Genomic DNA, 21,422 nt, shown 5'->3' with positions numbered 1-21,422 from the left:
AGGAGACACTACCAATGGATTCCTCTATATCCTGGTAAAATACTGATGTATATCTGTCTGGGTGATTACTTTATTGTTGATTTACAAAGGGATAATGAAATCAGCCTTCTCTCATAACCCTCGGAGACAAAGTTTACAAACGGCAATTAAATTAGTAGTTTAGGTTCATTCATTTATTTACTTCTTCTCCGTCTGACATCATATGTGAAGATGATTATATCAGCATCTCCAATAAGCCATGTGACCTGCAGTGCACAACTGTTAGCGGTGAGCGACAGCTGCTTGTACCAGCCCACGATGGTACCTTCTGTCACGATGCCAAGTACCAAGGAGTCTGCATAGAGGGGTTATGTGAGGTAAATAAAAGCTGATTTATACTTCGTTGCATGCCTGTGTCTCTCACAGCACGTTGTATCGTGATTATAGAGCATAACTGACTTACAAAATGTACTGTTAAATGACTAACTACCTGCTTGACTGACTGACCAGAAAGGTAGATGCCAAGGGCCAGGGAGTCTATATTGAGGGAATATGTTGTTTGTAAGTTTAACTGCTTTTTAAACTAACAACTAGCTGTGAAGTACCTAACTACAATGTAAGGCTGCACAATATACACTATATTGTGTTTTATCATAGATTGCAAAAATAGCTTCTACAACAAATTGTCATTTAATTTGGCAATTTCTGAAAGCTTAATTTCATTTATAACTAATTTGACCCCAGATATATCAAGCAAAGGTAGCGATTGGACAGTAATTACCAGTTTTGGCAATTTATTATGACAAATGCCAGGAAATATATTTCCCCCCGGACGTCCTGTCCAGTAAAAAAAAAAGACTAAGACAAATCAACTACAACAATACTGAAGACAAAGCATCCAGCAGATTCTTAAATGTACAAGCGCTGTACATTAACTAGCATCACTGTAGAGTTGCGTCTTATGCAAGTGAAACCACGGCGCAAATAACAAAAATGGACATGGATTGAATACACTGTCCAAGACCTCAAAAGCTTAATCAACTGTTCCAAAGCTGGCTCTAAAATACACATGGTTGTCTCTTACCACTTAATACGTATGATACAATCATGCATCATTACCGGACATCTGGTTTTTTATACCAGATTTCCGGTAAACTGTAATCATTCCGGACATTCTGGCCGGCAGTTTAAAATCCTTACGTGACCTCTGATGCAAAGTAGGCGGAGCCTGCATAGCAAAAATATGTCAAGTAAAATAAAAAAAACTATGAACTGACTGACTTGTCTTGAATAATCAGCATGCTGATTACCTGACTATTGACAAGGTGACTTACTGATTGTAGGATAATCAACTGAATAGTTCAATGATTATTTGACCTTATTGACTCTCTTCTTCTCCACTCCTGTGTTCTCTCTGCTCTCCAACAGCCTGTAGGTTGTGATGGGCTGCTATATAGCAGTAAAACCCTCGACTTGTGCGGTGAATGTGGAGGGAATGGGACCTCCTGTCACCGGGTTTCTGGAACATACAGGAAAGGACTCGCACAGTTAGGTAACACACACACGTACATAGAGACAAACACACACACACACACACACACACACACACACACACACACACACACACACACACACACACACACACACACACACACACACACACACACACACACACACACACACACACACACACACACACACACAGATTGAGACACACACACACAATTGACATGAATTTAATTTTTGAATGTGGATTGAACAGTTTCTTACTTATTGAGCCCATTCACTTCTGAGTCTGCCACTTATGACTGCTCTATGTTTTTTTAGTCTTCAATAGCCTTAAGCATCCTACCTCCTCTCAACCTTTCAACAGAATCTTTGTTACCTGGCAAAATGTCAAAGCCGTCTCTTCTCACAATGCACCTTCAGTGCCGTGATCTCAGTTGCATCTCTCTCAGGAAGTTGGTTAACCAAAGACTTATCTCTTTTTGATATCACAGTCTGTTCGTTATAGAAAGAAAAAAAAGGCTTGTATTGGTAGTGGAGGGTCTTATTGTTTGTCAGTATAGAGGTGTAGATCCCTTTCTCTCAGGTCAGATTCTGTTCATGTTGATACAAATCTTTTTTATATATTCTTTATTCTCACATTGGTGGGAAAAATTGGATAATTTGATTGTACTTGACACTTTTAATTACAGCCTTCACTGAATGTAACAGAGAGAGAGGTCCTCTGTTACGTATTTTTTATATAACCCTTATTTATTGAATGGCACATTTGCACTTTTTGTATTTTGCACAGTTCACCTTAGTGCAATATGGAGAGAGTGCAATATGTTTGAGAGGTTTTATTGTTGAGGTTGATTGAATGCTCAACAGTACCTGGTGTATTTCCAGCATGATTGGGCTGGATCATATCAGGATAGCAGAGAGGGGTGGAAAGCTAGACACCACCATGTCAATGTGGTAACAATGAATGTTATCTGTATTGGTTTGGTGAATAAATACACCGTCTGGTTGAACTCTATTCCATGCCTCTGTACTAATTCCAACCGCAAAGTCGGTACACTGCACTTTAGATAACATTAACACCCTGAATATTAACACCATAAACCTTTGTTTAGGGTGATTAATATAAACCTACTAAATAGCAAGACTCACTCACGTCATGCTAGGTGATAAGCATTTTAAGAATGTGGAGATGATCCCTGAAGCTATATGGTAAATATGGTACTGTGTGTAAGGAAGGACTGAAGTCACAGTGTTGTGAAGACATTGTTCAAGGGTCAAGGATGTTTATTGTCACATCCACTTACAATATAGCTGGTAGCAACATTGCTTAAGTGTATTTCAAAAGAAATTGGTTAAGTATTAAGTTGTCGTTAAGTAGCTTAATTAAGTAATTTGATGAAGAATAACAGTTAATCTTGCTCTTCAGCACCGAACTCCAGAGGAAATCTGTTGGTACAGATGGTTGGGTGGTCAGCCTCTGTTGGTTTTCTTCACGTTGTTTCCATTCAGCTCCTGGATGAAGGGCAGCAGGTGCATCCGCCTCCCCGTATTCACAGTGTATGCTCATCTGTCACCTCTAGGCTATGTGCTCATCACCAACATCCCAACTGGAGCCACAGACATTCAGATCATAGAGAGACGCAAGACTGAGAACATCCTGGGTGAGAACCTACAACCTTCTGTAAGCCCATATTACAGAGTAAGAAACCAACAGATTGCACAATGGCTTTGAAACTGTACCCTTGTGTTAGAAGGAGAACGTTTTGGGTAAGCTAACCCAAGAGGGTTAGAATTTACCACCATCAATTAGAACCTATAATATTTAGTGCAATCCTATGTACGTTATCCATTTGTAAATCAGGAAACAATTTAATCAAAACAGATGTGATGTACATGAGTTTATTTTGACTTTCAATCAAACCCTTCAGTGATTATCAAGGTGACTCATCAGTTTCAAATCTTAACCATAAGTCAATCAGAATTCTCACATTAGTGGGAAAATTGTGATAATTTGATTGTACTTTAGAGAACATTAACACAGAAAGTAAATTGTCCCTTTGTTTAGGACCTAAACTTTAGGGTGATTTTTTTATATAAACCTACCAAATAGCAGGAATCGCGATGAGCATGGAGTGTGGAGATGATTCCCGAAGTTAAATTAGCTGCTGTGTGTAAGGACTGAAGTCATTGTTGTGAAGACATTGTTCAAGGTTCAAGGATTGGTTATTGTCGCATATACATACAATTAACTAATCAACAGGAAATAATAGTCAATAGTCACAATTTAATCAAAACAATGTAATCAGAATTCTTTTTCCAGTTCTCAAACTTTCGCTGTCAAGAACTAGCTTTTCAAAATATCTTTAATCTTTCCTCACAATTCAAATTTTGTGTACTGCCCAAGCTCATCGGTATTCTGATTTATTCTCCTATCTAGGATGCTGCTCTTCTAGCATACAGTACATCATTTTAAGCAACTTATTTACCTTACATTGACTACTAACTCATGATTCTTTTTTGGTTTCATTCAGCATGTAACTGTGAGCTACCTTTGGGTCCCAATCTGGTCTTTGAACACCAACTCTGTTCCCGCTGACTTGTCACTTCCTGTCTCTAGCCCTATCAGATGAAGCAGGCCATTTTTTTTTCAACGGCAATGCAGTGATCGACAACCCACGCAACTTCCGTGTGGCTGGAACGGTGTTTAAATACCGTCGTCCCAGCAACGTGTTCTCAGAGGGGCTAGAGTACATCATTGCCCAGGGACCCACACTGCAGGGCCTGAATGTCATGGTAATGCGTTCATACACACACACAACCATTTGTTACAGACACAGGGAGAGACAAAGAGAGAAGTAATAAATATGCACAGACTGTGCATATTTAAAGGTAGGGTAAGTTATATTTTTGGGTTAAAAGAAAAGGTTTTTTATTAAAAGGTTAAAGCACTGTATTCTAATAGTAATCATTGCTATAGAGTGTTTGTACAGTAACAGGAGTCTCCCTGTCTCTCCAGCACTTTGATAAACAGAAAATACATTTTCAGGTAGGTGACAAAATGTCAGCCAATCAGGAGAGAGTATCTATTTATCAGCAAAATTTTTATAGCGTTTCAGTTCTCTTAAATTGTGTCTGCTAATTCTTTTGTGTCATCACTTTCAATTTCACTTGTTAAATCTGTATCTTGCCTGAATTCCCTATCCTGATTGGATAAAATTGGTATCCTGACCTGAAAATGCATTTTCTGTTAAAAAAGAGCTGAAGAGACATGGAGACTCCTGTTATTGAACAAACACTCTATAGCAGTGAGTACAATCAAAATATAGAGCTATTTAACACTTATTTTAACCAAAGAAAATCACTTATACCCTACCTTTAAAGCTGTTTATTTGATTCCTGTTCCCGGTTTGATTTATAATTTATGAAACGTCTATGGAATAAATGAATGGCAAATTCTCTTCTGGCACCAGCGCCGTTCAAAAAGTACCATACCATACCATACCATACCATACCATACCATACCATACCATACTGTATAATACAAATCATATCCACCCTTGGTCCAGCAGAACCAAACTAGTGGAGACCGTGCATTCTTGTCTACCAATTAAAACCCTATATTGGTTGACCGGAGTCCCTCAGGGCTCTATACTAGTTACTTTTCTGTTTTCGCTCTACATTAAATATCATTGCTGAAAATAGCCGATCTACAAAGCATCGCAATGCGACACATAGTGAGCTTGTAAATCTGCTATTTTCTGCAAAGGTTTTCCGCAGAATACGGATACCCTATGTTAACCGATCCTTTTTTGCACATCCACATTATTACACAGTATTACAACCTGAATGGAAAACTCCCCCATATCACCTACGAGTACACCGTCCCTCATAACCCTCATGACATCAGCACAGCCACAGATGACATCGCCTCTGGCCCCAACCACACCAACAACGAGGTGGATGCCAGGGAAGGTCATGGCAGGTCGGCCAACCACAGCAACACAAAAGGGGTTGTGGCATCATCTGTCCACCCATTAGATGTCCAACTGGGAGCCATGGACCAATCGGAAGTTGACCAGGGTGCTGCTGTGGACCAATCCGATGTCAAGCTTCAGACACCCCACCCCCCACCACCGCCAGTGGCCATGTTGGTCTACAGGCCGGCTGCCGAGGATGGTAGCGATGTGTTCAGCCACAACGATGTGGAGGAACGAGGACCTCCAGCACCCGCCAGCTACAGTGAGTGATTTGATTGAGTTGATTGATTGATTGATTGATTGATTGATTGATTGATTGATTGATTGATTGATTGATTGATTGATTGATTGATTGATTGATCTAATCCGTCTTCACCAAGGGAGTGCCTCCAACTCGATTGAGAGTCAACCGTCCAGTCCTAATAACACTCACCCTTCCAAGCCTCTCCTCTTCCGCCAACCAGACCACTTCCTGGACTTCCTCTTCTCACTTCCCGCTGGTTCACCAGGCCACGCCCCCTGTGTGTCAGGCTCCTCCTCCTGCTCCAGTCCACAGCTCAACGAGTCCTCAGGTTTAGATAACACACTGCTGCTGAAAGAGTACCCAGGTAGGAAAGGCTTTAAGTTCAGATATTACATGATAACATTTTTGATGTCTGTTGAATTCTCTTTTCATTTTATGACATGCAGGCCACACCTTCAGTCACTGTAGATGACTGAAGGTGTTTTTATTTTTTCATCTCATATACCACAATCCCACGAAATAAAAGTTGTATTTGATATTTTTATTTTATTGTCTCAATATGAATTGTAAGCATTTTCTCTCTTCAGGCTTCTTCAAATGATATTATCCTACTACTATAATTGAAATGACCTCCAAAAGTACGTCCGGGGTTGCTCAACACACGATCACTCCACTTGCCCCGAAACTTGCCACAGACTGTTGATCAGTGCTCTGGCTAATACTTTGGCTTCTTTCCCCGCCTTCAATGTACTTACATATTGTACAGTTAATATAAAACTACATTTTAGCCGCATCTTTATCTTTGGCCGCAGCAACTTTTGTTTTTGATCAGGCCTAGATGTGAGGGCTGCGAAGCGGCCCAAACCTCTAGTTATTATAATTTCCGTCAAAGATTTTCTTTTTCAGAGATAACTGAACACTGCCTTTTTTTGCAAACTGAAATCATTATTACAGTATGAATTACACATATTCTCAAAATCATTACAAATTATTCCAAATATATAAGTGTGCAGCCTGAGCCTCCATCAGTTATCATTTATGTTGTTAAGTTTTACTATTACATCTGTCTCTTCCCAGGTAGTGTGACTCTGCAGTCATCTGCCTTCCTAGAAGACAGCTCCCCCTATGGCCTACCAGAGGGACCACAACACAACCAGACTGACACCGATTCTCTTACACACTCCTACACACACTCAGCTGTAGACACACAATCAGAAACACACAGAGATGCACACTCAGATCTACACCCTGATATGCCCATAGTCACTGACATACACTCAAACACAGGAACACACATTGACACAAACTCAGACACGCAAACTCTCAATTTGGTACGACTCCAGCAAGTCTCTGCAGTCCAAGCTGCCAGCACAGAGAGGTAGAGGAAAGAAAATGACTCCAGACTTAAAAAAACACACACATTTTGGTTCTTTCAATTCCATCTGCCACATTACTGTATAGATATTTAGTCGTTACTACATTGGAACCGGTTTAGGTTATGAAACTACTTGTATTCGGCGGTATTGAAAAAAACCAAAATATCAGTCACTTCTTTTATAACTAGCAGGCTTGGGATAGACAAAGGCCATTGAAATGTATGAGTCCAACTTTTTTCTCCTTTCCTCAAGCAACGATTTCGATGTAGGTATGGACCCGGATATTAGTCTGGCAGACATGTATCGCTGGAAAGTCTCGGCTTATGCCCCATGTAGTTCAACATGTACCACAGGTATGTGCGCGCACACACGTGGAAAACAGTGGTACTGCATTATGAACATATTATGCTTACCAATACACATTTCCACACATATAGGCACACACATACATTTTACTGTTTTCATTCTATATTGGTGTTTTTTCCCCAGACAAATTTGTTAAGGTATCTACTGCATGTATTAACCACTTAAACCCTATACACTTAATTGACCGGGGTCCCCCAAGTGTCTGTACTTGGCCCCCAACTTTTTCCCTCTACAACCAAATCTCTTCAGTGAAAATGGCCATGTTGCGCCACGTTGTGACGCGTTGTTATGAGCTTGTAGATCTGTCGGTCCGGTTTGGTGAGGTTAAGGTTAGGGTAAGGTTCTGTGGATGGTATTCAGAGTGTCTGGTGGCTTAAAGCATTCTCTTTACCAATGTCATCTGGCAGTTGAATATCCACTGCCTATTTTATTTGCTTCTGGAAGTAGAGTGTGCGATTCAGCACTTTTTTCCAAAACATAAATGTATTTCCAAACAGCCTTGCACTGTATGTAGCAGCAATTGTGACTTTCTGTCTGACCTGTGTGTCTTTGCGCCCGCGCGCGCATGTGTGTGTGTGTGTGTGTGTGTGTGTATTTCCAGGTATCAGTGCTAGCTATGCCCTGTGTGTGCGGTATGATGGCACTGAAGTAGATGATAGTTACTGTGATTCTGTGACCAGACCTGAACCTACCCATGAGTTCTGCACCGGAAAGGAATGTCCTCCTCGGTACGACAATCACTGACTTTACTAAACACAGTTAAATCCTCAATGTAACACTCAAAGTTAATTTAATGTGCACTGTAGGAAACTAACAAACAAACAAACAAATTATCCTCCTAATGTACGTATTTGGATGCCAAGTGCCATTTGCACTTGGCAGGAAAGTGCTGGTTATTTTTTATGATGATTACTGGGGAAATAAACAATGTTGATAACTGGACTACTTTGAGATAAAATGATCATCTAAATATCCCATAAATGCACTCTTATTTTATCTATTTACCCCTGAGAACACCCCCTACGGAGAGTGTATGCTTTCTCTTGAGGCTGAGAACGCGGAGCCATCATTTGTAGCCTGATACTGGTGGTGGTGGGACAGTGAACTAGACATCACTGAAGCAGTAATACTCTAGAATGAAATCACATAGGGGTGAATGAATGCATAAGAACGGTGTGACAGAATGTGTTACTTCTCAGACTGACGGACCAACTGGTTGGAGTCAACTCCATAATGCATAATTGATTAGTGAGATGTGATGTAAGGAAGTCACTTTGTGCTGACTCATCCTGGTACCTAGAACCTCTGCCAATTTTGTCTCAGAGGTGTTTATTTTTCACTAACTAAGGTTCACACTGTATTGCTTCAGGTGGGAGACCAGTGGTTGGAGCGAGTGCTCTCGAACCTGCGGCGAGGGTTTCCAGTATCGCACCGTACGCTGCTGGAAAATGCTGTCACCTGGTCTGGACTCCTCTGTCTACGATTTACTGTGTCTGTCACAGGACTTGCACAAGCCAGCCAATAGGAAGGCCTGCCTTGGACAGAGCTGTGGACCGCAGTGGGAGGTCTCTGATTGGTCAGAGGTACGGAAGGCTGGTACCCTAAAAAAAAAAATTATGTTAGAAAGAAATGTATGTCTCAGATCATATAGGGAGTTTCTGATAGGTTAGTGATAATTCAGGGAGAACAGTTGGGGTCTGTATCTGTATATTTTAGCACATGATGCTGATGACGATTTAAGTATTTGTCTGTGTGTACGTGTGTTTTAGTGTTCTGCTCGTTGTGGGTCTCGAGGCGTACGGACTCGCGAAGTTCGTTGCTCTATGGAAACCAGACTGTGTAACGAGTCCTCTCGACCAGTAGAAAGTCAGGAATGTGAAGGCCCACCCTGCGACAGACGATGGACAGTTTCTGATTGGGGACCTGTGAGTTTTACACACAATCACATAACACAGGTTACGCTTAGAATCAGAATCAAGTTATTGTCAAGTATGAGGGTTGTACAAGGAATTTACTTTGGAATGTGGTGCAGTGACAAGTCAACACAAACAACATTAACAACTAATTCAAGACTATCAACAAGGCACTGAACATATGTAACTCACATTCATGTAACACATTTTTATACCATGACTTTTTGCATTTTAGAGAATTTGATTACAATCCAAGACGCACGTTAATGCCTTGTGACAAGGTGGCATTTAAAATACACACGTGACAGACAATAGACAGTTTATTGTACAAATACAACATAGGCATACATATATATATACAATATACAAGCCAAACCACTGTGACTAAAATGAGGATGAACTGACAGTGGACTTAAATTTGACCCCAGGTCAGGTTGTCATATCAAATTCAATTTCAGTCCATATGTCTAATCTAGTGACGTTTTCCACATTCTGTTGAAAACCCTTGTAAACTATTTACACCTCTAGCAAATTTAAAACAACAACAATAGTAATAATAATAAAAGGCTAGCTAGCTACTGTAGCTAACTAACAGCTGTTTCTATCGTTGTTTATATTTTGTACGGTTACAAACAGGATGTTGACAAAGGATGGAATGTTCAGCACAGCATTGTTATTGGTTACAAAATGAAATCATCTATAAAGAATGATGGATCTGTGATTATCAGAATGTGTGTAGTTTAACAATACAATCTGCCTTCTTACAATCTGTCTCTTTCGATATCTAAATTATACAAGTATAAGTAAAGGCCTTTGCAGACAGGGTGCGATTCTTCGCACAGAAAAAACGGACAATATCATTTTTTAAATGAACACATGGTTCTCTATGACCTCATGCACACCGGCTCCGAATTTGCCGTGCGGCGATGCGTTTTTTTTCCCAATTGAACCCAGTTCGATTTGTGCGTCTTTTCGCATGCGGTAAAAACTGATTGACTAATCGCACCCTGTCTGCAAAGTCCTTGTGCTGATTCTGCAGAATGATGACAAAACTAAACTACATTTACTTCTATCTGAAAATGTCTTCTCTGGTGTGTGTGTGTGTGTGTGTGTGTGTGTGTGTGTGTGTGTGTGTGTGTGTGTGTGTGTGTGTGTGTGTGTGTGTGTGTGTGTGTGTGTGTGTGTGTGTGTGTGTGTGTGTGTGTGTGTCAGTGTTCAGGTGTGTGTGGGGAGGGCAGGATGGTCCGTACGGTGGCATGTCGGTCATCGGGTGGGGTGGTGATGTCAGAGGAGCAGTGTGACCAATCGCTGCGTCCACTGGCCGTCTATCCATGTGGTGACAGAGATTGCGCCCCCCACTGGGTGGAGCAGGAATGGCAACAGGTACACAGGACACACATACAGGAATATACACATACAGTAACAAAAACCTACACAAACACACTCATACTGTATATCATTCAAAATTATATTATATACTCAATCTACAAGCTTGTATGTAAATATGTAATAGGTGTGTGTGTGTGTGTGTGTGTGTGTGTGTGTGTGTGTGTGTGTGTGTGTGTGTGTGTGTGTGTCTCTCAGTGTAACGCTACATGTGGTCGAGGGACGCGGCAGCGTCAGGTAGTGTGTGCTGGTTTGGAAGGAGGCGTGTTCAAAGAGTTCCCTGACAGTAGCTGTGACCCCGCCCACAAGCCTGAGACAAGCTCCGCCTGCTTCCAAAGACCTTGCTCCAAATGGTTCACTACGTCCTGGTCACAGGTATCTGTCAAGTTGTTCTTAATATCTTGAATGGATAAATAAAGGTTAAATAAAAAATACAATAAAGTCTGTGTCCTCTCCTCTTCTTCAGTGCAGTAAGACGTGTGGCAGTGGCGTTCGTGTTCGAGAGGTGAAGTGTTACCAGGGAGAGGAGCTTATCACCAGGGGACACAGCTGTGACTCTGCCCTAAAACCAGAAGCCAGACAAAGCTGTGAAGTCCAGAGCTGCCCTACTGAACCACCAGGTAGTTAAGGCCCTGACACGCTGCAAGCATCAGAATGCACACATTGTTTACAACAGCTGCAGTCACACTGGCAGCGTCAAGTAGGCACGTCAAAACCTGTTGAAGGGTCTTTAAGAGCTCTGTTCTATTTTAGAGTGTTGACTAGAGAGAAAGAAGGAAAACAGAGTGAATGAGTGCGTGGGTGCGTGCGTGCGTGTTTCGATCATTGATCAGCAGGTGAAATTCTCCTTGCTCTTGATGCGATCTCAGAATCAGATGGTCCCAGTATTTCATTTAATTTTCCTTTTTTTGGTGTGAAGGCTTTGAATTCACACAACAGGGCAACTCTAAAAGCAATGTAATTTTTAAGTTACATTAAAACTTAATAACTGCACAATATTGACAGATACGCACGCACGCACTCACACACATCACATGTACACTGCTCCACATCTGTGGTGATATGACACAATAGTGGCCCGCATACACGGGAGGTCTGAGTGCATGCCCATTGCCACAGTATAACTGACCGGAGGCTCACTCCACACTGACTGTAGTACAACCTGACTGTAATACAACCAACACTACTGTGAAACAACCTGATGTTCATGGAGACCATGCATGCCCTCTGCACCATAAAAACGGCATGAACCAGGCTTAAAGATGTCTGTGTCGTATTCTCAATTACTCTTGTGTGTGTGTGTGTGTGTGTGTGTGTGTGTGTGTGTGTGTGTGTGTGTGTGTGTGTGTGTGTGTGTGTGTGTGTCTCTCAGTGCCAGCCCCAGCCCCAGTGGCATCAGCAGCAGTAGAAGACTCCTGTCAAGACAAGCCGACAGCCAACTGTGCCTTAGTGCTGAAGGTCAAACTGTGTTCCCACTGGTACTACAGAAAGGCCTGTTGCCAGTCCTGCAAGGCCCCAAGACCATGAGCCGTCAACTACAACCTCTAACCCTAATCTCACCCCCCCCACCACTGGTACAGAGGGTCAAATGCTTCCCATTTCTATCCTACTTATGAAGGAAACACTGAAGGTTTAAAATGCGATCAGACATCTCATTGTCATAGCTTTAAAAATGACCATACCTGTGGTATTGCATGTTCAGACCAATGACCATGAGTCATGGTATAATTCACATACCTTTACTGCTGACTTTTCCGAAGCATCCCAGTCGATTTTCATTTTTATTTTGAGGAAGCCATTGTATTTTATTCGTCCACCTATTCATTTCAGTACAGTAGGAAAATTTACTTGCAGAGACATGAAACTTGCCATCACCGTGAACTTGATGTAATTTTTTTGTTTTTATAGGAAGCCAAAAATAAGGCCTGGAGATTCACTGACTTCTTTGTGGTGACAGAAAGATCACCCAGAGAAGCAGAATATTTTAAAGTTGATTTATCACCTGAATGAAAACATTTCTGATGACGTCATATTGATTAGGTCAATCTTGCCCAAATATATGAAGGAAAAGGATGGTGGGGCAGTGGATCTGAGATTATGAAATCACAAAACCAATTATTTTTTTCCCTTCACAATAAGTGAAAAGATATTCTGCGATTTACATTCTTGTCCTACTGGCAGCATGCACAAGCAATGTAGTGCTGATCAGTGCAGTGGTATGGCAGTTTAGACATACAGACATACACAAAGGCAGACCCCTCTTCCAAACGCCCCGCCCCATAGGCCACCATAGAAACTGGGAAATCGGGTAATTATTCCACAATAATAGAAAATGGTCATCAATAATGTATAGTATAATGTGATTCATCGTCAGTGGGCTAAACATGCAGTACCACCGGAATGGTCCTTTAATAGATAGAAGGCTTTAGTCAGGGAACGCCTGACCTTCACCATAACCTTGGTCCCCAATCACCTCTTCCCCACACAATGTGAAGACAGTCCACGTATAGGACACACTTTGCCCTCCGTTTCCCTCTCTCACCTCTTCCCAATCCTTCCCTTTACCTCTGAAACAGAATGAGCCAATATAACTCCTGGGGCATCACTCTGGCCCTCCCCTCTTTCTGTGTCACTTCAGGACTTCAAGGTGCTAAAATTCCCCTTCTCTGCCCATTTAAGCTTCCCATCCCTCCCCGGCCTTTCTTCATCCCAAGGTGCTATAATACCACAATGAAGGGTGTGTCCTGTGTAGGTTGGCGCCCTTTGCCTGAACACAAAAGGCAGCTTCCATCGTTACTGTGGCAACAAGAACTAGAGAGACCAGACCAGAGACCAATCACTGTCGAGCCTCAGCTCGGTCCCACCCCTTTCCTCTGCTGTACACACAGAGTATGCAGAGTTTGGTCAGCAGTAGTCTCTCAAGCCAGACCATCACTTCCACAATCTTCCAATGCTACAGAGTCTGTCATCTTGCTCTAAAGACCGGAGGGGCATTCGGCCAATTACGAAGCGGTGTTCATGTAAATGTATTTTTAAATATATTTAAGATATATTTTTGAATTTCCATTTCTGCCTAGAAGCTAGCTAGATAAGCTTGGACTAAATTGGTTTCCAGTAGAATTATTAACACGGACGTGGGGGCAGGCAGGACATCTGCTTTATTTTCTACTAATTTTCAGAGCTTCCAAAGTACATACTGTAAGGCAGAAGCATTGGAAAATTGTGGGAGCCAACCCATTTGTCTTGAGAGATAGGTCAGCTTGTACCGTTGGCACCGTGTTAATCCTCTTTCTGTTGAACTATGAGATGTTGGCTACCAATTTGTGCCGATACCATCAATAATGTCAACATGGGGGAAACCATGATTACTCAGCAAAGACCATAGAAAAGGATTAAGAGCTAAAATGGCTGCCAAGGAACTATCAAACTCTGTCTACACAGTAAAATCCTTAGTATTAATTTAAGTCTGAGAGTGCACAAATTGTGGGTCATTTAGGGTCCATCTGTATACTCTCAAGAGTTTACAAAGTTTTTTTTTTGTGTTTCCTGTCTCAGTAGACACTTTGGCACAGGTGTGACACATTCATCAATCAAGTGATGACATCCTGAACCTTTATATACTGTCATAGTCACTGATTGCTTTATGCCTGAAGAAGGTCTATGACCGAGAAAAAAAAAGAATCTGATTTTGCACAGTTTGTGCAGAGGCTCCCTTTAATTTATACTCTCATAGTTAAACGAATACTCAGGATTTTTACAGTGTATTGCTCTGTATCCATCTGCCCTGTGTCTGTCTCTCCTAGAAGTGTTGTTTACCTGTTGTTACATTGTTTACAGAGCTGTTGTTGTTGTTGTTATTGTTGTTGTTTACTTTGTCAGAGGTGAGGAATAAAGAAACCGTTTTTGGACAACCATCTGTCACCCACTTATGTCTTTTGTTCAGGTGAACACTGAAATGTTCTGATGGCATCCGGAACTATGGCAGTGACATTTCCAAAATGATGTGATTGTCTAATTCTAAAGTGGAGTTCTAAACGTGGAGTTCAGGGACCCTCCAGGGTTCCTCGAGGGGGTTCCAGAGGGTCCCCAGCTAAATGATTGATCGCTAGGAAATTAAATAGTGTGACCAGACGTCCCAGTTTGGCCAGGATTGTCCCGGTTTCAAGCTGGGTGTCCCGAGTTCCAACAAATATCTCTAAAACTCGAATATGTCCCGGTTTTCAACATGCACTGCGAAATTGTCCCTAACCAATCAGAAAACATGAACAAATGCACTGCGTGTCTGAATTCAACTCTGAGGCTGATGTTTGTCAATCAGTGCCTGTATGCAACACCTATGGTGCGTATACATGTGCGCGTGCATGAACGTGCATGAATGGCCGTGCGTGTGCATGACAAACGCGCACATTGATTTAAGGGTCCCGGTTTGAGGGGACCCTTAAAGAGGGCTTTGTGCCGAAAAGTAGTGATCTGAAAGACATTTTTGTGAATGCTGGCAATTCCTTTGACTGTAGAAGAACGTTTATAGAACATGTACCTGGTAAGAAACTACTAGAAAATGTTTGAGTTGTGCTCACACCCTCTTGAATTTACTAAACAAAATGAGTCGGCATTTACTGGACAAAAGACTCAATCATAGTCATTCAAATTGAACAGAAGAAGAAACAGCTGAGACCGCATTCACCAGAACAGAATGGAGGGTAGTCATTAAAAGATCACCAGAAATCTGATGCGTGTGTTGTTATTGTTGTATTGTTGAAACCTAATCACACCCAGACCACACAATAATCATCTGTAGTAGCAGTAGCACATCTTTGTTTAGTTCAGACCTGTCTTAGTTCTACACAGCATAGTCTTACCGGATACATTCTGTCCAACTCCAGCCCAGAAGTACTTGAGGTGAGTGTGCCATAGTTATGTACAGTATTTAGTTATTAATTATAGACTACTACTCAAAAATGGACTGGATTTAGCAAAGCACTATATTTTCATTTCACTAATGGCTCTGGATATTTGTGTGTGGATGTGTCGGACAGCTTGTTGAAAAGGTGGTTGGATGGGCAAGGGTGTCATGCCTGGTTACCACAGTTGGAAGTTTCCCAAATTTTCAGAGTTCAATGTTTGGAAAATACAATTTTTATATTATTTCTAGACTCTACAATTTAAGTAATAAGGGGTTGTATTATTTAAAAATATGTTAAAAGAAAGAAATAAAACCTGCTATTAATTTACCGATTACTTGAAAGTAAGGTAAAGACATGCTGGTTATGTACTTATAGTAGGGTATAGTCATTTTGCTAGACTTGAATGGCCTCTAAGTGCCAACATTGGAACAGAGCTTTCTATAGCGCTGCTGACCAGTATGTGCACAGGCCAGCTATCCATGTGAAATCTTCTCTACTTTCTGAAACATGGCCACATTTTTGCCTTAAAAAACTAGAACGTGGCAAAAAAAGTGACCACTTTAGCCCTATTACAAAAATAGCAAAGAAAAAAAAATTGATGCGTTAAGAGCTTGTAGATTTCATATTTTTGAAAATATAATTTACATTTGTAAAATGTAAATTATAAATGTTTGCCTTATATACAAATGTTTGCCTTATATGGCAAAATAGGGAGGCTTCAGAAGCAGGCTACACCAGCAACACATTTAAAGGAAAAAGCTGTTCCGCTGGGATCATTCTGTCCTGTAGGCTACCCATAGCAGACATCTTTACCAGGTGTGTGGACCGTGTGTCAGTTTGGAGGACTTATTCTGATTTATTGTATGTACATGTACCTAATAAAATACAATTTTCATTCCTGTCTTCCAGATGGACCTTAAAGCTGTGGTGTATGGTCTGTCAGTGTTGTGCGTGTGTTGCGTGGAGAAGTGTGTGTCATTCTCCAATGGCTCTGTTGCACACTCCTGTGCCAGCATGATGCCAGGACACAAACCCTACCTCCCTGCCACCTCCCGCTCTCCATACACCGTTTATGCCTCTGCTGCCATCTATAGGCCTGGTGACATCATCACAGGTGAGAAACATCGTATATTAAAATTGGCTAATGGGAGGGCGGACCTCGGCCACATCACTCTGACTCAGACATAACCATAAACAAACCTGATACGTCCATATATAGGCAGGACCACAGCCACGTCACTCTGACTCAGACATAACCATAAACAAACCCACTACGCCCATATATTAGCAAGACCACAGCCACGTCACTATGACTCAGACATAACCATAAACAAACCCGGTTGTCGAGAGCCACAGATTCGCCATTGAGTCGTTCGAATAAGTGGTTGTCCAGAACTGGCATATATGGGCATATATGGATATCCAGTTGTCCAGAACTGCCGATCCAAGCAATATGCCCATATATGGGCATGCCAATATGTGGGCATATACTGAGGTGCGACGTAGGCGTGAGGGCCGCTACTAGTACAGTAAATGGTCCTATCCTATATTAAAGTTGGCTTAAGGGAGGACCGGCTGGCGGGCGGACCTCTGACATCACACTCATGGCAATATGAGTCAGCCATAACAATGTAAGGAGTTTCCAATGCAGCTACGCCCAAATATGGAGTGTGTTGTCTAACCTCAATGTGTCGTCATGGCATCAGGCGCAAACAAATCAGTCAGCTCCATATGCAGTATGGATATGCCCATATATGGGCATATACTGGTGACGTCAGCGATCTCCATATATGGGCATAAAAGGGGTCAAAGTCACACAAACTACACAGCTAGGCTTCAACAGGCTGCTCCCCCATAAAAGCATCTTCCTGTGCAGATAAACAAAAAGATATTAGAGAGATTCCAGTCACAACAGAATGTGCACCTCCAGTGGGACAGAGAATGTTCAAGTTACAACTGAACATAGAGAAAATGTGTCTGTAAGAGGCTCTGTGACAATGATGTTTAGAACAGAGAGTGTACAAATGTAACCAAATGGACCCTTACAGGTCTATTTCATTATATTTATTTTGTACACAATCAGAGTTAAATGAACGCTAACGATTTTACAGAGATATACATACAAATGACTTTCCCTTGAGTCATTTTTTTTGTCTTTCCCACTGTTCCACCTCCACTTTCTGTAATCTCCCATTTATTTTCCTTCTTTCTCTCTCTGCTCCCCCATCTTCACCTTTGACCTCTCTAATTGCCTCTCATCTCCTCCCAGAGGTGGTGTTGTGTAACAGGGCAGAGTTCAGAGGTCACTCACTGTGACCTCTCCCTTTGCTCCCTAAATCCTGATTTATAGTTAGTGGCACGCCAGTGTCGTGCACCAACAATAGCCAATCTACAAGCTCAAAACCCATCACATCGTGACGCCTTGTGAGCTTCTAGATCGGCTATTTTTGGTGTTCGACACCTGCCGGCAATGAACTATTAACTATACTACCATCAGCTCTCCTCTCACCAACTTTCACTTCTTCCTCTTTCCTTCAACATCACTTCCTCCTCTCCTTCTTCCCTCTCACACATTCAACCCTCCCCCCGTTTGCACCACCCCTCCACTATCCCTGTGGTTCTCAAACATTTTCATGTCAAGGACCCGGCAAATATTTATTTGGCTGCCATCTGAAACCTTTTTGTGCCAGGGACCCCCATAAGAGAAGATTTGTGTTAAAACATTTCAGAATTATTCCAAAACGTTGACATTTATTTCAATATTTCTCAAAATCTTTCAAAAATAGCAGATCTACAAGCTCACAACACATTGCGAGCTTGTAGATCCCTTTTTTAATAGCAAAAGTATAAAATGGTTAAACTGATTGTGATGCTATATTAACACATTTTGCTGGGGACCCCCTGGAACCACTTCAAGGACCCCTGGGGGTCAACGGACTCCACTTTGAGAACCACTGCTCTATCCTGTCCGTTCCTCCAATATAAATGTTGAAAACATTATTTATCTGTGATTGACACCATTGCGCGATGAAGTATAGATTAACCCTCTGCTCTCCCCCTAATCCAGTCACCATGGAGACACTGGGGAACCATTCCAATGCATTCCAGGGTTTCTTGTTACAGGCCAGGAGCCGGGAGGGACAGGGTGAGATCATGGGAAAAACTTTGCCTGTTTTTAATACTATACAGTATACATATTAAAATGTATTATTATAACAACTACTACTGGTGTTGTTGTTTAAATTTAGCAGAACGTATACTAGCAACATGGCTGCAGTCAAATGGCCACAGTGAGATGCTATATGACAAAGTTTAAATTTCAGTTAGACAACTGGTACAAGTGACAGTCATTTGCATACAAAATGCAATAAATAAACAAATAACAAAATAAAGAAAATAAAGTTGGTAAACTTTTTCAACTTTGTCAATCCTCATTCCTAGGAATGTGGTTGATGACAATTTCTTTGCTATACTGAAAATGTGTTACTTTTAAATATGTTTAAAAAAATCATATAAACCAAATTGTGCCTCAGGTTTGAATGAGCTGATAACAAAATTGTCACCATATTCAAGGTCAATCCCACCAGTGGCCATACATTATTAATCTAGATCTAGAATGTAACTGTGATGCCACCCATAGTATCCATGTTTGTACATGAAAATCATAGTGAGATAGGTCTTGTCAGTCTTCAAGTCCAGACAGTGGCTGCTGCTGAACATCAAAGGGATATTTTTCTAGACGACAGGGTGAAAGTGGTTAAGTATCTCTATAGGTTTTATAAACATTTAACCAATGAAAAGTAGGCTATTACCAACAGCTTGCGACTAAATAACAACTACGCTTATTGGATCCATTGGAACACAATGTTCTTAATTCATGAAAAGTAATGGTTTTGGACATACAAGGTTTCTGCCTGACAGCAACAATATAATGTATATGTAGATATCTATTGTGGTTAACGGGAAATGTGACCTGCTTTGCACTCCCAGGTGTGGCATCAGGAATGCTGGCACTGGGAAGGTTCACCAATCTCAACACCACCAAATTCACTGTGCTGACCTGTAACGGTATAGAGGTATGAGACATTCAATGCAATCACTTCAAATTATAGAGGTCAAACCCCTAACCCCAGGGTTCTATTTGCTGGTGGGGATGATCCATTCCTCTGCTTTTGTGTGTGTTTGTGAATGCAAGAAGTTATTCGACGAATCCACTCAACAGTGTTGTTGATATTCACCTAATTCATTCAAAACATGTTTGGCCCAAGAATTTACATTATACTGAATAATTCTGTGTGTGTGTGTGTGTGTGTGCGCGCGCACACATGTGCGCACGTGCGTGCGTGCGTGCGTGTGCTTGTAGAACTCATCAGTTAGTCAGGCGTCCTCAGAGCAGAAAACAAAGGTCAGTGTCACCTGGGAGGCCCCTAGCAACAGTAACTATGGAGATATCTACTTCAGGTAAACACCCAAACACATGTAGGTAGGTAGAAGCTAACAGATATAGAAAGAATGTATAGATTCTTATTGCATATTCTGCTGTAATTGGTTGGCCTGGTTTGGCCCTTAACTCACCTGTTTTCTGTAAATGCTAACTAAATTGGTAAACAATATGCTTTACCCATAATGCATCACTATACTTAAAGTCTTTATTAAAAGTACCCAGTTTTCTTTTAACTGACTGATGATTAGCCCCTTATGGTGAAGGCCTAAATATATACCTACAGTAGTTATATTGTTGTAGTCAATTTTGTTATACTTGTTGAGAACTTGAGATGTAGCTGTCATCGGCGTTTTACTTGCCCTTGATCATGCTTTTACTGTTTTTGTTGTCATGGCAGTGTCACCTTCATCCAGGACTACACAACGTTCTGGGTTCAGGTGAACAGCACCACAATCTCATCTGGTTCTGCTGACAGAGTGAGTACTGACTGATTGTGACTAATTGCTCTCTATGGCCCCTTTTACACCAAAATAACTTTGGTTCTAGAACTGGTTCCGTTCTAGATTCTTGGAACCTTGGTGCTTTCACAGAACCGGCCACAAACCGGCTTGTGTTTCCACCAGTTTTAAGCAAAACCATTGTAATTGGGGGCGGCATTGCTGAATGGTTAGAGAATCCCAGTCCCCAGTTGCCCCAGGTTCAATTCCAGGCCTGGCCAGCAATATAATATGTCGAATGTGACTGGTCAAAGTGTCCATTTCACAGGGGAAATTCGATCGACAATTGCAGTTACAGTCTCCCTTTTCTTTCTTTTTTTGATTAACTACGATTTTTCGCTTGCTTTTGCCATTGTTTATATCGCATCTGCATCTTCCAACCTGTAGAATAGTGACACGCCCACTTTGGTTCCCAGTTCAGGGCAAGAAAAAACAAGTATATTTTGGTTCCAGTTCCAAACCAACTTTTAGTTTTCTGAACTCTGAACTGGTTCAAAATTTGGTGGGAAAAAAGAACGGAACCGGTTCAACCCCGATGGAAAAGGGGCCTCTGACTTGTTAGTGATTTGACTTGTTTAGAGATTTAATGACTAGCTTCTTCCTTAGACTTTACCTAAAGGGGAAATACCCTCACCAGAAGCCTGTTATTCAAAAAGGGGATTTTCCCAACAGTTTGTGGCACAGATTATTATCTATAGTAGATGTAGCGTTTTACACAAGAGAGGATATGATGCGTGGCAAAGGCCATTGGTTACATTTTTATTTTAAACCTACATGTAGATCAATATGAAACAAATGGAGGAATGCGCTGCATGGATCAAGTGGCT

At 41.4% G+C, this 21,422-nt stretch overlaps 1 protein-coding gene across 1 annotated transcript in view; it reads left to right on the top strand.

Moving 5' to 3' along the window:
- Window positions 1–14,642, top strand: part of LOC308093885 (ADAMTS-like protein 2) — a 23,704-nt gene extending 9,062 nt beyond the window's left edge. The window contains exons 5-20 of the mRNA XM_080440278.1: window positions 1–34; window positions 211–356; window positions 1,408–1,531; window positions 3,069–3,149; window positions 4,106–4,281; window positions 5,322–5,727; window positions 5,846–6,073; window positions 6,787–7,087; window positions 7,338–7,438; window positions 8,053–8,179; window positions 8,821–9,034; window positions 9,221–9,376; window positions 10,577–10,747; window positions 10,949–11,125; window positions 11,217–11,370; window positions 12,123–14,642. The exon at window positions 1–34 is cut by the window's left edge and continues 69 nt beyond it. Coding sequence (XP_080296404.1) covers window positions 1–34; window positions 211–356; window positions 1,408–1,531; window positions 3,069–3,149; window positions 4,106–4,281; window positions 5,322–5,727; window positions 5,846–6,073; window positions 6,787–7,087; window positions 7,338–7,438; window positions 8,053–8,179; window positions 8,821–9,034; window positions 9,221–9,376; window positions 10,577–10,747; window positions 10,949–11,125; window positions 11,217–11,370; window positions 12,123–12,277 — 2,751 coding nt within the window. The 3' untranslated portion in view covers window positions 12,278–14,642. The remainder of the gene's footprint in view (window positions 35–210; window positions 357–1,407; window positions 1,532–3,068; window positions 3,150–4,105; window positions 4,282–5,321; window positions 5,728–5,845; window positions 6,074–6,786; window positions 7,088–7,337; window positions 7,439–8,052; window positions 8,180–8,820; window positions 9,035–9,220; window positions 9,377–10,576; window positions 10,748–10,948; window positions 11,126–11,216; window positions 11,371–12,122) is intronic.
- Window positions 14,643–21,422: the final 6,780 nt, after the last annotated feature.

Source organism: Gymnoscopelus braueri, assembly GCF_963280865.1.
Source record: "Gymnoscopelus braueri genome assembly, chromosome: 10".
In the NCBI taxonomy this organism is placed as follows: domain Eukaryota; kingdom Metazoa; phylum Chordata; class Actinopteri; order Myctophiformes; family Myctophidae; genus Gymnoscopelus; species Gymnoscopelus braueri.
Note: the sequence above shows the minus strand (reverse complement) of the source record. Positions and strands in the feature narration are given on the sequence as shown.